This window comes from Mirounga angustirostris, unplaced genomic scaffold, assembly GCF_029215605.1.
Source record: "Mirounga angustirostris isolate CCGP_5_RB_7025 unplaced genomic scaffold, mMirAng1.0.hap1 SCAF_15, whole genome shotgun sequence".
Lineage (NCBI taxonomy): Eukaryota > Metazoa > Chordata > Mammalia > Carnivora > Phocidae > Mirounga > Mirounga angustirostris.
The window spans coordinates 42,284,552-42,302,152 of record NW_026991723.1 but is presented as its reverse complement, the minus strand read 5'-3'; the positions used below and the strand labels follow the sequence as shown (position 1 = coordinate 42,302,152).

General features: G+C 40.3%; 1 protein-coding gene across 24 annotated transcripts in view; it reads left to right on the top strand.

Moving 5' to 3' along the window:
- Positions 1-17,601, top strand: part of BNC2 (basonuclin zinc finger protein 2) — a 433,411-nt gene that overhangs the window by 288,193 nt on the left and 127,617 nt on the right. For 17 of the 24 annotated variants that reach the window (XM_045882449.3, XM_064579719.1, XM_064579718.1 and 14 more), the window contains one exon: positions 9,448-9,683. The exons of 5 other annotated variants lie outside the window; for them this stretch is intronic. In XM_045882449.3, coding sequence (XP_045738405.2) covers positions 9,448-9,683 — 236 coding nt within the window. Of the gene's footprint in view, positions 1-9,447; positions 9,684-9,726; positions 10,617-17,601 lie in introns of those variants that run through there. 2 more of the 24 variants (XM_045882451.3, XM_054509234.2) reach the window with 2 other exon arrangements.

Below are 17,601 nucleotides of genomic sequence, written 5' to 3'. Positions count from 1 at the left end.
CTAGAAAAGCCAATTAATTTTTTACCCATTTAAGTTATGTTCTCATGTCACATACCCAGCTTGTAATTCTGTGCATTAATGTGTATTTTTTTTTAAAGATTTTTTATTTATTTATTTGAGAGAGAGAATGAGATAGAGCGAGAGCATGAGAGAGAGGGGAGGGTCAGAGGGAGAAGCGGACTCCCTGCTGAGCAGGGAGCCTGATGCGGGACTCGATCCCGGGACTCCAGGATCATGACCTGAGCCGAAGGCAGTCGCTTAACCAACTGAGCCACCCAGGCGCCCATTAATGTGTATTTTTTAAAGTCTGTTTTCCTCACTAGTCTATTAACTTCAAGAGGCTTGAATCCGATCTGTTTTGTTCTTCACGAAATCTCCAAAACTTAGCATAGGGCTTAGAAATATTCTTTTAGTGACCAAATATGGCAGTGCTAGGAATGTTTGAAAAGGTAGTGTGTAGCTCACTTTGGTCATGGAGGCCTGCGTCAGTTACTATGATGGATAGTAAATTGATCTGGCCAAGGTCTCCTGACCCAGGTTAAGGACTTTGTGTAAAGGGGGAGGGAGGGTTTTGCTGGGGTCATCATTGGAAACTTTTGACCAGAGAAGAGACATATTCTAAGCAGTATTTTGAGAAGACTGACTTGTGGGTTGTATTTAGGTTGAATTGGGCCAGAGAGAACAGAGATAGACCAGACTACCAGGCATCACTTGCAGTAATGGAGTTATGAGAGTCTTAAAAGCCTGTACTAAAGTGGTAGAAGTTAGGCCAGAGAGGAGGAGTTGATCCAGGAGAAACTGCAGTGGAAAAATGTATGGGTGCTAAGTAGCCTGAGATAATTTTCAGTGTTTTCGCTGTATATAATGTTCAGTGAGAAGAACAGCAACCAACAAGATAAGAATTTGTATCCATAGTGTAGACCTCCTCAACTATATAAAATTATGGACTGAAAAAAGTAGATGCAACTATGTCAACATATGGACATTAGCAATCTTTGGGTGGTGGGATTATAGATGATTGTTTTGTTGTTATTGTTGTTTTCTCGAATTTATGGCATTTTTTCAATGAGCACCTGTGACATAGCCAATCAGAAGACAACAACAGTAACAAAAAGGTTTGTTTCAGCCTAGGTTCTTTAGTTCTACCTTTCTCAGCACTAAGGGTCAAGTATATGTTTGGAGTTGAGAGCATGGCGCTTGGGTCGGTTAAGAATCAGCTGTGTAGTGTAAGACTGGTTGGATTCCTAGAGGCAGCTCATCACAGGTGGACAGCTGGAGAGGCAGCAGCTCTGAAATCCTGATGGTTCCCCTGCATCTCAGTTGATTTCTCCTCCAAATCCCCCAAACTAGAAAATCTTAGTCCTCTTGTAACCCTGTCTCATCTTTACTCTAAACATCTATTATCTTCCCCACACCTTTTAGCTTGGTCTTGATTCTGTTTTTCTTTCCTCGCTCCTTGAATTAAGGAAGTGGTCTTCAAGCTATTGGCTTGCCTGCTACTAAAAAGAATTTTGAAAATGAAAAGCCATCCTAACATTTTCATATACTAAGTAACTTGCCAAGGTCATGAAGCAAGTAAGTGACTGAGCTGAGATTTGAACCCTTGGAGTCTGGCCCTAGAAACTATCCCTTATCTGGAGGACAACTATCTTTTTAACATTGGGAACTTTAAATCATTGTTTTAAGTCATTATTTTATCTCTTTAACTCTTGTTTCCAGTTCACTTCCTCCAAATAACATTACTATAAATATAGTCAGTCATGTTCACTGGAAAGTCTTGTATCATTCAACTTACACATGTCTGCAATGAAAATTAAGAAAATAATATGTTATAAATAGAGATTTTATTGTTTAACTTGATCAAGATGATAAGATCCAAAGCAATAGAAATATTACAAATTTTTCTAATTTATTAAACACAAAGTGGATTTTTGTTAGAAATACACCTGTCAATAAAATGGATGAGGCTATAATTTTTTTCTTCCCAGACTAGTTCATATATCAGTAAATAAATAGTATTTATTGTAAGAAGTAGAAAAGTTACCCTGTCATTTCTCATTTTTGCAGATGTAACTGCTGAGATACCTGTTCACATGAATAGGTGGGACAAGGAACTTTATCCCATCGTCATTCACTTCTTAGAAATCATTTCAAATTGTATGCCAAAAACTACACAATGATCAGTTAGTTTTGTTAAAAGGAAAAAAATGAAAATCACCCACCTTATTACCGAGATGTTGTTATAGTCATTCACCTTCTCAGTTTCTGGAAAAAGGCATTAACAAGGTGTATTAAATGTCTACTTATAAATTTAGCTGTTAGTCTTTCATTTAGAGGCATATTGTTTATTCTAGTATACACAGAAAAGATTGAGAAAATAAAAATACTGTATTATTCAAATAGTTTCTGCAATATGCTTTTTATTTTTTTTGAAAAGAGATACTTTTATCATTGCAGATTCAGCTATCTTGATTGACGAAAATTTCCACCAGTGGTCATGGTCAAATCATGCTTCCAAATCTAATTTAATTTTCTTTGGAAGAAATTGAACTCACATTTCAATTCAAATAAATGTATTAATATGCATTTTGAGAAAAATGATTAAAAAATCAATGTGTTGTAGACTGCATTTCATAGGGTAGATTACTAAAACAGTCTAGAATAAAATGTGGAGTTAATAATATTACTCAGTTTATAATAGAAATGCTATTTCTTATTACTTAATTAGTAATGATGTAGTATAATGTAAACCTAAGTTTTTTTATGAAGAGTATGTTAGAAGTCATGGGCAAAAAAGTCATGGTCTCACTTTGATAATGTGGTTCCATGCGTGTATCACAATATGGTGTTGGACATCAGGAACAAATTAGGTAAGAGTCGTATATTATAAAAACATTTATTAATTTCGTTAGATCTCATGGTTAAACTGATTTTATGTATTTAATGAAAGCAGTTATGTAGTGCTAAAAATTAAGTGCTTTGGCATTTAGATCATAATTTATGTTAATTCTACCTTTATTAATAGGTGTGGAAAATATTCAAAATTTTATAAGAAATAAGATGAGGGGCACCTGGGTAGCTCAGTCAGTTAAGTGTTTGACTCTTAGTTTTGGCTCGGGTCATGATTCAGGGTCATGAGATCAAGCCCCACATCAGGCTCCGCGCTGAGTATGGAACCTGCTTGAGATTCTTTCTTCCTCTCCTTCTGCCCCTCCCGCCTCCCTTCCTCTCAAAAAAAAAAAAAGATGAAAATGATGATTAATCATAACTGAAATAAATATTTTGATATTATTTGATTAAGTAGGTTGTAACTACCTTATTAAATGATCAACATAGTTTCTGAAAGAAATCATGTAAAATTTCTATTCATGTTTTATCTAATGTGTCTTACAAAGTTTATAGATCCAGGAAAATACTCAAACTGAATTTAAAAAAGTAGACATGTCATAGGCTCAGGGGTTTTTCTTCCCAGGTAATGATCCCAACTTCTCGGGATGAGTGTCAGGATTAACTGAAAAGAATGGCTTGCCTTTGAATATCTTGGGAGGCAAAAGCCATTTCTGGTATTGGACACTTGTACTTTGCTCTCACAGGATACTTTCTAAAGAGTGATTCATTGTTGAAATAGGTAGGAATGCTAGAGGTGAATGCGTTCTGTCTGAATTCTGAATATTCCAACGTAGACCCAAATACCAGGTTCTAGCTACTCCTTCCCCATATAGGGGGAAGTCAGGGGGAAAAAAACCACCCCTTCCCAGGTTCTTGGTGCTTTTATTAATAATTAAAGGGGGCTTTCAGAAAGCCTCATTTAGTTTGGCACCCAGGAGAGTTTTCCACCCTGGGCCGTTGCACTGTATAAGTCAAGTCAGAGTACACCATTATTTTGTTAAGAAGGAAGGGTACAATTTTTAAAGGAGAAATGGGGCTTGTGGCTCTGGCTGATGTTTATTCATTGGCTTTTACTGTGAACACGTGCTATGTCCCTCAAGCTGACAACCATTGTTTTAATTCAACTTGTGGACTCTTGTCAAAGTTTTATATCTGAAATTACAAGTCATTTTTATCTTATAAAATGTTTAATGTTTTCTGTATCCTATTAACAGGAAATAAAATTATATCATAAGCCTTCCACAGCTTTTGGCCTTTAATATTAAGGCTCCTTACACCTTGCCCATCTGACTCCTTTGTACTTATCTCTAATGGTTTGGCCTCAATTATTACACACTCTGTGGATATTCTGTTGTCTTCCCGTTAGTTCAGTGGTGCTCAAAGTGTGGTCCCTGGCCAGTAGCATCAGCATTTTGTGGAGACTTACTAGAGATGCAAATCCTTGGCCCCCACCACAGACCCAATCAGAAACTTTGGGGACGGTGGCCCAGCAACCTGTGTTCTAATAAGCCCTTCAAGTGATTCTAATGCACATAATATTTGAGAATGCCTGCCTTCGTTCCATCTACCTAGACTGCACTCCTCTTTTCTCACTTACTGAATTCCTAGTTATCTTACAAGACGATGCGTTCCTGGCAGAGTTACCCTCTCTTCTGTGTCCTACAGTACTTTATCAAATCTCTTTTATAGCATTTATACTGATTGCGTCTGTCTCCTTTTGAAGGTGGAGACCACAACATAAATTACTTAAGCATCTGCATGCAGCACCTACCTTGGTGATAAGTTATTAAGTGTTGGTGAATAAATGAATGTATGCGTGAACGAAGGAGAAGAGCATTATAGGAGGAGTGGTGATCAATAAGGTCAGCTGCTGTGAAGAGATCATGGAGAATAATGAAGGAAAAAAGCTATTGGATTTCATAGTGAGGCAGGTGTTGGTGACCTTTGAAATGCTTGCTTCAGCAGAGTGATGGGCAAGAAGCCCAGATTGCTGGGAGTTAGGGACTTCTAACATGATGAAGACTTGCAAGTTTCCAGACTTATTGACTGTTTATCTGAACATGTGGTGGAAACAGAATTTTCTTGGGAGAAATAACTAAGTGACCTTAGGCCAGTTACTTAACTTCACTGAGCCTGTGATCTCTAAATAGGCAATAAGAGTAATACTGTGTGTTTTTTATTTTTTTGGAGGATTAAAGGAGATCATTTTAACCCCCTAGAATGATGCCTGACTTTTAGTACTTAAATGGTCATTTTCTTTATCCACCCCCCAACACACAATTATTTTTATTTAATAACGTTGATGGTATCCATTACCCTTTGTAAATTTGTATAAGATATGAAATTGTTAAGGATACCCTGTTTCTAGTCATCGGAGAAATTGTGAATAGCATTTGGCCTGGAACTCTAATATACCTTTAGTTGAACCACTGATAGGTGCTTTGAAATTACATGGTATCCAGCTGGAAAAGTACCCCCAAAAGTGGTTGTCTTAGTCAAGCCTCCTTTAGATACAAATTATGGAATCCTACTTCAGGCAGACATAAAAAGGGAGAGTGAGGAGAGATTTCTTTGGCTCATGTAACTGAAAATTCCGGCCTCAACATTGCCATATCCATATCTTCTGGATCAAACAGTTATTATCAGTACTTGGTCTTTCTCAGACCATTTTGCAGCCTGAACTGTCTTCCATGTGATTCTCATTCTCAAGCATATATATTACCTGCAAATTTCTAAGAAAGAGAAGACTTCTCAGTAGTTCTAACTAAAATCCTAGATTTAGGCTCACTGTTCAGACTTAGGTCACTTGCCCATTCTTGAACAAGTTGCTGTGCCAGGGGCCTGGGGATATCCTGGTTTCCAGGCCTGGCTCAAGGAACATAACATTCTGGTCTGTGAGATAGTTGATACTGAGGAGAAGAGTGACCCCCCAAAGGGAAATCAAGTACCAGAATGAAGGGGAGTAGATGTAAAGCAGGCAAAACAGCTGACATCATCTTATTGTATAGAAAAGTGCCTTTTTTTTACACTGTGCTTGCAGCAATTCTAGGGGTCCCAGTTTAAACAAGTTGAATGGAAGAAGAGAATAACAAATTATTGGAAGTTCTCTAATCCACACGCACTCCAGCTTCACCAAGAATAGCTTTACTTTTATATGTTTTTATACCGTTTTTCTTAAGATTTCATTTGAAAATGGACATTGGTATAGGACAATTTAAGATGGTTAGGCCCATAAAGTGTAAAGTTAGGTGACCCTCTTTTCTCACTCCATTCTGCTGAACAGTTCTTGCCCTGCCTTTTATTCATCGCCATTGGCCCAACTCATATTCCTAACCCTACTAAGACTCAGACTTGAGTCCTCCACAGTCAGACATAGGAAGGTCATGACATGAGGCAGACTCAGTTTACTGTTATTAGGACACTTAAAAAATTTCACTTACCCTTTGCTCACCTAGGAGACATCCCCAAAAGTTGTCAACAACTTGGTGACTTAGTATGATCCAGCAGTTGTAAAGCAGAAAAATTTGATACATTCAAGAAATTTGACAGATCATAATCTTCAATGATATGTATATGCTGAAATTTATAGTTGACACCTGCAAGCGGGGCAGTTTAATTTTTCAGTCCTTTGTCAGCGGCTCATCTCCTAGATAATCACTGCTTAAATCACACTCTCAAGTTTTGTTTTTTTTTTTAAAGATTTTATTTATTTGACAGAGAGAGGCAGTGAGAGAGGGAACACAAGCAGGGGGAGTGTGAGAGGGAGAAGCAGGCTCCCCACTGAGCAGGGAGTCCGATGTGGGGCTCAATCCCAGGACCCTGAGATCATGACCTGAGCCGAAGGCAGACGCTTAACGACTGAGCCACCCAGGCGCCCCACACACTCTCAAGTTTTTTTTCCCTTATCTACTATTGACTTTCTTTAAGTACCTGGCCCACACTTTCATCCTCCATATCAGAGTATAAATGTGGCCAGGTGCCTATTTATGTAAATAAAGTTTTATTGGAACACCGACACACCCATTAGTTTAAGTCTTATCTCCTCTCCCTCTATAACAGCAGAGGTGAGTACTTGTGAAACAGGACGTTTGACCCACAAACCTAAAATATTTACTATCTGGCATTTTACAGAAAAAGTTGTTGATCCCTGCCGTATATTTATGTGGCTTATAACAGTATTTCTCCTTTTTGACATATGGCATATTTATGAAGAAGAATCAGGTGACGTCCTTTTAATATTCTTATTCTCTGTTGTTCTCAAAAGCATATCTAGGGAAATGTTTTTGCTTTACCTTTCCACTTGTGCTCTTTCAGTTCTCTGAACAACTTCTCTCTGTTTCTGGAGCCTCAACAGTTTAGTCCTCTTCACCTTCTTAAAATGCCAGCCCTTTTTTGAAGAGCAGGAGGAAGAGGGGTGACAGCTTCCCATCCAGCCCTTGAACACATAGATACACACACCTGTGTGTACTTAATGCACGGCTGTAGGTACCAAACATGGGGACAGAAATCAAGATTTGGTGTCATCTTATTTCCCCTCTACTGAACGCTCTTGCTTTCCTATTTGTGGTGGTCATGGCAGTGTATTTGGTGAAGAGGTGTTTGATGCAGGCCAGGAGGGTTGATGAAGGGAAATGGGGGAGAGGAGTAGATTTCCCCTGACCTGGTTACTGGATTCTGTAAGCAGAGTAGCTTACTCATCAGAAGGCTGAGTAGTAAAGCTCTACTTGAAGAAGAACAGGGATAATAATACCTCATTCCTACATTTTTGCAGTCTAAATGCCCTGTGGAGTAAGAGACGACTTCAATCCCTAGGCTTGTGAATCCCTTATCTTTCCCAAACGTTAAATTAATTTTTAAAGCTATTTATTCAAAGTTGACTTAACCACTAGAATAGGAAAGATCAGACAAATCAGCTGCAAGAAATGAAGTATGAGGAAACCCGAACTCTTTGACAGAGTATTCCTGGGAGTAAATGTGTTGAATGAAGCCAGCGGGTAAATGATAAGGGCCTTTACACTGTGGATGTAAGAAAGCAATTTATCAAGAGTACATGAACTCTCTGGTGACCACAAGTCAGGAGGAGACGAGAGTGGAGGAGGAACCCTGAAAAAATAAATTTTGAAATACTAAAAAAAAGTGTGTGTGTGCGTGTACTTTTAACTACCTGCATTAATATGCAGAAATACAGGCATATTCAAACAGGAGTTGCTCAGCATGCACATGTACAGTAGCCCTATACTGTGAAGGGATGAGGTGCTGGGAAGAGTGGTTGAGAAGGCACGGGCAGTGCTTTAGAACTTGCAAAAAACTCGGGCGCTCTCAGGTGTAGTTACGATTGGAGCCTGGTTGTTGTCTGATGCCCATTTGCCTGACTTACGAGATTAGATGACCATCTTTCAGGCTCACACGTTTATCTTTTTTAATCTCTGGAAGGTCATCTGTGTATAATTCTGACAGTTGATCTGAGGCTTTTGTGCTCTCTTAACGAGTTCAAAGCACCTCTCACTCATTATCCCATTAATCTTTGCAGCATCTCTTTGAGCCTTGTAGATGAGACAATGTTATCTTAATGGTTCACTGTAGAGAAACTGAGGAAAACTGTAATTACATTATCTGCAGTAGGGTTCCCAGGAGCTCAGATAAGGATGGGGACTAGAACATATGACCTTATCTTGGCTTTTAGATCTAGATGTAACTTCTTAGACATGAGGAGAAAAAGGCCTAAAGTATTTACTGTGAGGATGGTCATCCTCAGTTTTCTGGACTGAGGTAACATCCCTGAAATACACAGAAATTCTTCAACTTTGATGTTTGTCATTTTTTCCCCTGTTTTCATCAGATACTAAACCCTTGTCAGAGCTGTTTATAAAAAGGGACCAAGTTACAACGTGAATTCCTTTTTCTTGAACATTAAACTGTCTAACAGGTGAATAGCAAGAGGGAGAGTTGGAAGAACTACTTCTTGGGATAATCCCTGTTCGCTAATTTAACTTGAGTTACATTAGTAGCTCTTATTCCCTCCAATTGGGCCTTTTAACCCTGTAGTCTAAAGAGCTTCTCCTCTTCCTCTTTAAACCATTCAAGTAGGATAAGGGGTGAATCTTATTCAGAAAACTGATATTGGCTAAGTCTGCTCTTACGGCAGGAGTCGGGAATTGTTTTTCTGTCTGTCTTTGGTGGGTGGGGAGGACATCATGGCAACTTGGGCTAAGCCATAGTTCAATTGGCAAATTAATTAGTCAGGTTTTTAGAGCCAGCCACAGTCATTTGGAAACATCCTCAGTGGCTCTCTTTCTGAAAGTCGAGTATGTTTTGTATTTGCTGTTGTCTGCAATTTATAAGCATACCAAGTTAAAAAGAAAAGGCAAAGCAGGGAGGGGGTGGGAAGAGAACTGTTTACATTGCAAACTCTTGCTTAAACATCTGTGGTCATGATCCATCTGTAGAAACAGAGCCCTGATAACTTCCAGTGACTTGTTTCTACTTTCTTTGTTTCTGCCCTTTCCCTCGATCTCTGGATTCCCACCCACCTCCGGAACTTTGGTGGGGACACCACAGCCTTGGATAAACTCAGCACGCAGCATCTATACCACCCCACCCAGGTGGAGATCGTGCAGTCCAACGTGGTGTTCGACATCAGCAGCCTGATGCTCTACGGGACGCAGGCGGTGCCGGTGCGGCTAAAGATCCTGCTAGACCGTCTCTTCAGTGTCCTGAAGCAAGAGGAGGTGCTGCACATCTTGCACGGCCTGGGCTGGACTCTGCGGGATTACGTCCGGGGGTACATCCTTCAGGTAGGGGGAGGATGGCGAAGCTGGTGTCTGGCCGGCTCTAGGACGGGTTGAGGGAGAACCCTTGCGAACCTGGTCTCTTTCCTGCCCCTCACAGGCCTGGGCATGCACACCCTCCTCTGATTAAAGTGCTCCTTTTGGCAGGCTTGTTGTAGAACTGGAGAGAAGGACCTCTGTCCCAGCAGGCTGGCACTGGGCCTCGGTGGTGGAGGGTAGAAAGGAAAAAGTGACCTGTTGCCTAGTGTTGCTTTGTTTGCATCTTTTTTAAATTCAGCTCTCTGTCCCTACAATGTGGGCTTCCTGCTTCTCCGACAAGTCTGATTTAGCCCCACTAAAAGGAAGGGCTCTTTGAGGTGGGTGACGTGTTTGTGAAAATCTGAGATTACATTTTATCTGGGTTTAGTAGGGCTTTTGCTTGCACGGAGTTTGTAGGTTTAGTGGTTTGTTTGTTTGTTTGTTTGTTTTTGGTTGTCTGTGTACCTTATTTATTGCATCTTCATTCGAATCAAAAGAACTGTAACCCCTGTAAACTCTCTGCTTTTATAACCAGTAAACCCTCACATTCCAGAACCCAGAGACATGGTTATAGATTTGGCTTTCACAGCACCTGTCCTTCCAGCTTGAGCCTCTTGTTTGTATCAGTGGCACTTGCAATCTGGTAAGGGTCTTAAGACTTTTCCTGGAGGCCTACCGTCTCCGCTTCCCACCCCCACCCCAACCTCCCTGCATTTTTTCGTCATTTTTTTGCAGTATGTCATGAGTCGCTTTGCATTGTGTACTTTGCTTCTGAAGTGTTTTTATGGCCATCTGTCTTCCTACGACCCTTGAAGGGTAAATGTTGAAAACAGCATGTTGGGAGACCCCAGGATCCAAAAAGACTACACTGGACGATGAAGAAGTACTCCCTCCTGCCAAAGGAGATCACAGTTGGAGAAGGTAGAATCTGAAGTGATTTTTAAATTTCTTATGGGGATAATACCAGGAGAACTGACCCCTTCAGAAAGAAAGAAAGAAAAAAAAAAAAAAAAGAACGGTTTTTGGCTCTGCCAGCCTTGTTTATCCCCCAGTCACCCTGTGTTGTGTGCAAGGCCTTGGCTGCCAGTGTGGTATGCGAAGAGTGGAGGGCCTCACACTCCCCCTTGCCTTAACCTGGCATAGACACACACACATTCCTGTCATTCTCCTATGTGGTACCTCCAGGTGTTAGCCAGGGCAGGAGAGCAGAGAGGTATGATGACAAGAAGTAGAGAGAGACAGAGGGTGGCATAACCTGTCTGCTCCTGAGACTGCTTTGGTTAGCATTGAATCATTGCTTAGTTTAGTGAGATGTCAACTTGGAAGGCACAAAGAATTTGGCCCTCAGAAGACAAGATGATGATGATAATAGGAATAATTATATATTACGTTTTTAGTTTATAGAAGACTTTCACAAGCATTATCTCATTTGCCTCAGGATGGGGGCATTTCAGTGGGGTGAGTGGAAAGTTAAGTCCTGGGTGGTCAGGAGACCTGAGGGGGCATGAGGTCCAGAAGGAAGAGGCCAGGAAAAATAAAGCATGGAACCAGTTTCACAATACCTGCTCATACTGGCCTGGAACAGATATGGTGCCACATCTTTCTACATTCGTTTCCACAACATAATTATTAATATCCATTTGGGATAGCTCTTACTCTACAGAAAGGAATGACGCTCTTGCACATTTTTGCACAGAATTGTTAGCATGGCTAAGCACTCTTTACTTTATTCAAAACCTACGATAATATGCCCTAATCTAGTACCACCTTTACTGCCGCCTCTCTGATGCTTAGTTCTGTCATAAGTGCTGCATTTCAGTTCTATGTGTATATTTTTGCCTGAGCTATCTGGAGCAGGTATGTGGTATCTTTCTGTCCAAACAGATACGTGCATGACTGATTAGTTGCCCTCTTAACAACCCAGTTCACTGTAGCATTTGGATGGCGGTAAATCGGGAACCTGCTTGTTGTAATGTGATATGGTCCTAATGTTTTGCCTTGACCAATACCTGTTCTTTGTTTTACTTGAAATTATTATTTAAGTGCTAACTTTTCTCTGTTTCAGCCTATCTCTAAGGCGTGCATAGAAAACGTCCTTTGAAATGTACTCCGTATTTCTTTTTGTTTTCTTTTCTTTTTGTTTTAACAATACAAAATTGCAAGAGAAATTAAGTAGGAGAGGAAAATTCAGCAAAACCGTGAGCTGAGATTTATAAAGTCTCTTATTTTAGGGCAAAATATTGCATATGAAGAATTCTGTCATTTATTGTGATACTTAAGTTATAATTAATTTTTATTAACTTAATATAGATTTTGACAAAGTCTTAAACTTATTAATATAATCTGTTTCTCCATATAGGGCCTAGGATTGACATTTTGAGAAAATCATAGATGATTTTTACATTAGAAGAATACTAGGTTTAGTTTCTGTCTTGTTTTATTGGTAGGATTGTTGTAATATAGATTTTATTTAAATGATGCTTTTTGTTACTTAGCATTTATCATCTATTTCTTCCTTGTGAAAATAGTTCTTGGTTTAGGGAAAAAGCAAGAGGTTGAAGGACAAAAAACTATGTAGTGAGAAAATGTTTATTTTGTTTAAAAAAAGAAAACTCAAAACAAGAGCTCGGCTATAGAAATAAACCCTTTTCCTCTAAAGTGATGTGATTTGGTTATTGGCCAATATTTTAAAAATTATATGTAGTAATGATAAGGTATACACAAATGACTTTGAATATAATTATATGTAATATTTTCATGCAAGGAGGCTGTAAAATGTGTGTCCAAAGGTTGTGGAACCCTATAATGCACTGTTAGCGTACAAGTCATTTTATCTGGCTAAAACTCAATTGTCTTGTAGCCCTCAAGGCATCAATTTTAGCATTATTGCTCTCAACAACAGTATATTGAATATTATGTCAGTTAAAGGAGAATAATTATCAAGGCAAGTTAGGGTGGCTGTTAGTCTTACCACATATTGACTTGGTTAGCAGTTGGCTATAGATTGTGTTACTGGGCAAATGAAGATGTACAGTAAGTTGAACTGGTGAAGCCAGGATATTAATTTAACTCTCTCTGGGCCTAAACCTCCATCCCTGTATATATAGCTACTGCTGGTTCCAGAGATAGTGTTTTTTTTTTTTTTTTTTTTTTTAAGATTTTATTTATTTGACAGAGAGAGAGGCAGCGAGAGCAGGAACACAAGCAGGGGGGAGTGGGAGAGGGAGAAGCAGGCTTCCCGCCGAGCAGGGAGCCCGATGTGGGGCTTGATCCCAGGACCCTGGGATCATGACCTGAGCCGAAGGCAGACGCTTAACCGACTGAGCCACCCAGGCGCCCCATCATCTTATTTTCTTAAAATCAAATCGACAGTCACAGTATTTTTAAAATGAGGTTCTTAAAAGTTTATTTATTTTATTTATTTGAGAGAGTGTGCGTGCACAAGTGGGGGGAGGGGCAGAGGGAGAGGGAGAGGGAGAAGCAGGCTTCCCGCTGAGAGGGAGCCCGATGTGGGGCTCAATCCCAGGACCCTGGGATCATGACCTGAGCCAAGGCAGACGCTTAACCGACTGAGCCACCCAGGTGCCCCTGAGATAGTTTTGAATGGGAAGAACAGCAGGTGTCTGATCTGATTTTGAATTTTGGGTTGTGGGGGGAAAGAGGAGTAGGCTGTGCAAAACTATCATTTACAAGGGTGTATGAAGAGGTTATTAAAAAGAAGAGGGAGGTGATAGCAATGGCACAGATTTAAAAGACCAGCAATATCTTTCAAGAATCCTGTGCTGTTTTGATAAAAATTACTTTTTCACTTCTGTAATTATCCATATAATTCATGAGCGAGCCAGCTGGGTATAAAATGTATAGCATAACTTGGACCACAACAATTTAAGAACCCAGGTAGCATCTTAAAGGTAGGAAACCCAGTATTTTCCTGTGTAGCAATTAGAGTATTCATTCATCAAGTACAGAAAAAGTGAGGTAAATTTTAGGCATCTTCCCACAAAACAGCAGAAAAAGGAAATAGGTAATTAGGATGCTAAAATCTAAAGGAACATAAGATGTTTTTCCTGCTGCCGAAGAGTAATTCTTGTTTCAAGTCTATATCCCATGGTACATTTATTGACAGTAAGTAGAAGCAGTGTCCTGTCATTTCCCCATTTTCCCTGTCTTTGACTTAGGATATAAGAATATAGGTGATTATCATTGTTGAATTTAATCATTTAAAAATCAGGTTTTCACACAGTCATTTTTCAGTTTGAATGTGTATCTGACTTGCCAAGGCTCATACGCCAGCCCATCTGTGGAAATCTCTTGCTTTGCAAATGAGTCCTGCCAGAATTCAGAGAACCATATCAGACACTGAATAATTAGCTAAGGTGTCAGCAGCCTTGTGAGAGGGCGAGCAGTGATGCACATTCAAATCACCTGTGTCTTGAAACAATCAGAACTAATAGAACCATCAATACTTTAGGAGACTATTTCCCAGAGTATTCTGGGGGCACTGGTCTTTCAGAGGTCTGCCTTTAGATTCGGGAGGAACTACACTCAGGATCCTTCTGGTAGAGCCTGAAGGTACACATTAGCATAAAGGCTGTGAGAAGTTCTGGAGTAAGTGGTTTGTGAGAGTAGGTAAGTTGACTCCACAAACACTTTCCACTTCATAGTGTTTTCCTGTCAAGCTTCTCAGAACTCTTCCTCAACTTGGGACATTCGCATATATGGATTCTTCTGCCTGGACTCCCCTACTCCTCTCTACACATGGGCAATTTCTTATTCTTTAGGTGTCAGCCAAAGTCCCACTTTTTTGCAGAGGCCTTTTCTGTCCAGGTTAACCAGTGTAAGTCTTTTCTTGTGTGGCTCTACCTCAAGAGTGTTTCCCTCAAGCTCCAATCCAATTTAAAATCAATCAATTAAGTCAACTGTTAAAATGGTTTTCTTCCTGGCTTCCTCACTAGGGAACGCCACAAAGGGAGGGCACTCAATAAATATTTGTTAAATGAATGGGTAAAGAAACCTGCTTCACTTGGTATAGCTTGATGTTTCACCATGGAACTCATGGAATATGTAGTAACCTGTTGGTCCAAGGGCTTGTAGTCTTTCCTCGGGCTTCCTAGGTACTGGAAGAACAGATGGGCTCCTGAGGGCATTAGGAAGAGCAACAAAAGCTCCCACACCCCCAGCTAGTGGTTGGTGTAGAACAAGTGTTTTGTGGTATCCATGTGGTAGAAAAACGTCAATATTCAGCAAACACTTGTATTTAAACAGCCCTTTGTGGAGCAAGTTCACATATGTTAGCTCTTGGAATCCTCTTACATACCATTCTCTTATAGATATTGCTGGTGAATTAACATTTGGAGTAGTTGAAATTCAAAGAGATTGAATGACTTTCCCATGATCACAGAAACTATTAATTGGTACAGTTGATGCGCTATAAGCTTCCTGAGGATAAGAACCACTTGCTCATCACTGTAACCCAACTCCTAGTAACCAGCCTGACACAAAATAGTGCTTCCAAAATATCGGAGAGAGAAAATTTTGAAATCTGATTTGAACTCAGGTCTCCAATTCTATGCGGAGTATTTGTTGTTGTTGTTGTTGTTGTTTTAACAACAACCAAGCTATCTTTCCAGAATGTAATCTGTGAGAGCCTTGTAGCATCCAAGGAGCATGGTTTAGAGAACAGAGAAGGCCTGAGAATCTTGAGCTGGAAAGATAGTTAAGATGTCTCTTGCATTCAGTGACAGGTCTTATCCACCTGACCTTAGTGGAATTAGTCCCTCTTTTGTATCCCTTTTCTTGAGTATTTCTTGATATTCCACCCTGTTTCAGATTACCTTCCTCTCATTTCCATGACCCAAATTTTTCTCTAGATCTGATACTTATCATTGATGCTTCATTGTAAATTCTGCTCTTTGACTTACCTTTCCAGGAATACATACCTTTGGAAGAGTTATAAAAGTCCTAATCAGTAAGATTTCAACTATATCATGTGCGGGAGGTAGAGCAAAGATAAAATAGCTCTTTCCTGGGTCCATACAACGATATCAAGTTGGATGGCAAAGGGGGTACTGGACATGGAATAAGAATATTGGGCTAAAGTCCCAGTGTTTCCACTGATGATATATGTGAGTATGGAAAATTGGCCCTTGTCAGCCATAGTTTATTCTTCTTCCTCCTCCTCCTCCTCCTCCTCTTCTTCTTTTTCTTCTTCTTTCTCTTTTTTATTTGAGATGGAGGGGAGCGGAGGGACAGAGGAAGAGAGAGAATCTTAAGCAGGCTCCACACCTAGTGCAGAGCCCAAGGCGTTGCTCGATCTCACACCCTTGAGATCATGACGTGAGCCAAAACCAAGAGTTGGACACTCAACTGACAGAGCCACCCAGGCGCCCCCACCGTTTCTTCAGCTTTAAAACTGAGATAACCCCTTATGCCTCTCTTGCTCTTGAATGGCAAAAAGGTGAACTAATGTAGATGAAAACATGTTATAAACTCCCACTGAAGTTTTTTTTTTCCCCCACTTATATCTATGCATAAACCTAACTCTGATCAGTTACAGCAGGGAGATATCAGGTGTCAAACCTGTTTCTCTGCAGGTATCAAATGCTTAGAAAAAGATAAGTACATTTTAAGCTTTAGTTAATAAGATAAATGCTAGTTGTTTTAGCAAGTAAACCCTGAAATACTGGTGGCCTAACACAATAGGAGTTTATTTCTCTCTCTCAGCAAGACCAGTCAGCATTCCTGGTTGGTGAACGTTTTCCTCCCTGAGGTACTTTGATCTCTTAAAGGGTCTCTGGGAACTTAGGGCCTCGGCTGTTTTATGGCTCTGCTATTATTCTCTAGGGCTTCTGGCTCCTCATCCAGGTGGCAGCACTGGGAAACAAGAGAGGTTCTGTGTGGTTGGTTTTCATGGACCAGGTCTGAAAGCAGAGTGGGTCCCTTCTTCTACAGGTCACCAATCAGAGCTTCCATCTAAATGGGGCCAAGTAGTCACCTGGGAACGAGAACGTGTAGTCTGGGGCTGAGCAGCCACCCCCAGCCATACTTTTGCACCATGGAGGATGAGCCCAGATCAGTGCTCCCCCGCTCAGGTGTGGTGGAATAGCTGTAATTCTACCTTCTTCTTCTTCTTCTTTTTTTTAAGATTTTATTTAGTTTTTTGACAGAGAGCGAGACAGAGAGAGAGAGAGCACAAGCAGGGGGAGAGGCAGAGGGAGAAGCCAACTCCCCACTGAGCAGGGAGCCCGAGGCGGGGCTCGATCCCAGGACCCTGGGATCATGACCTGAGCCGAAGGCAGTCGCTTAACCGTCTGAGCCACCCAGGCACCCCTCTACCTTCTTTTATACAGTTGGACAAGGAAAGCTTAGGGCAGCAGAGTAGTATGTTAAAGCGGGTTTGTGGGTTTGAATCCCGGCTCCAGTTCTTACTAAATGTGTGAAAATAGGCCTGTGTCTTTATCTACCTGGCCTCGATTCCCTTACCTGGAAAGGAAGGATATTAACAGTACCTCGTGGGTTTAGATAAAATAAGATAATGAAGATAAAGAAGATAAAATAAGATGATGAATATAAAGCATTTAGTAGTGCCACTTGCTAAGTATCCAGTAAATATTAATGATTAACATAATGATGAAAAAGATGATGATATAGACTCTTGACAACATGACCATTTTAGACCTTTGTGTACAGAGCAGTCTTTAATCCAGGATTTTTTTTTTCACTGTGTCTCTTAGAACAGAATGCCTTCCCATACAGCCAGGCAAAAGAGTAGCTACTACACTTGTAAATAAGAAATAACACACATATGTACATACATACACACACAAGCCTGCATATATGTACCTACATAGTATATACCTGATTACAAGTAAGAGGCAAGAAAGTATAGTAACAAAGGCTTTGGACC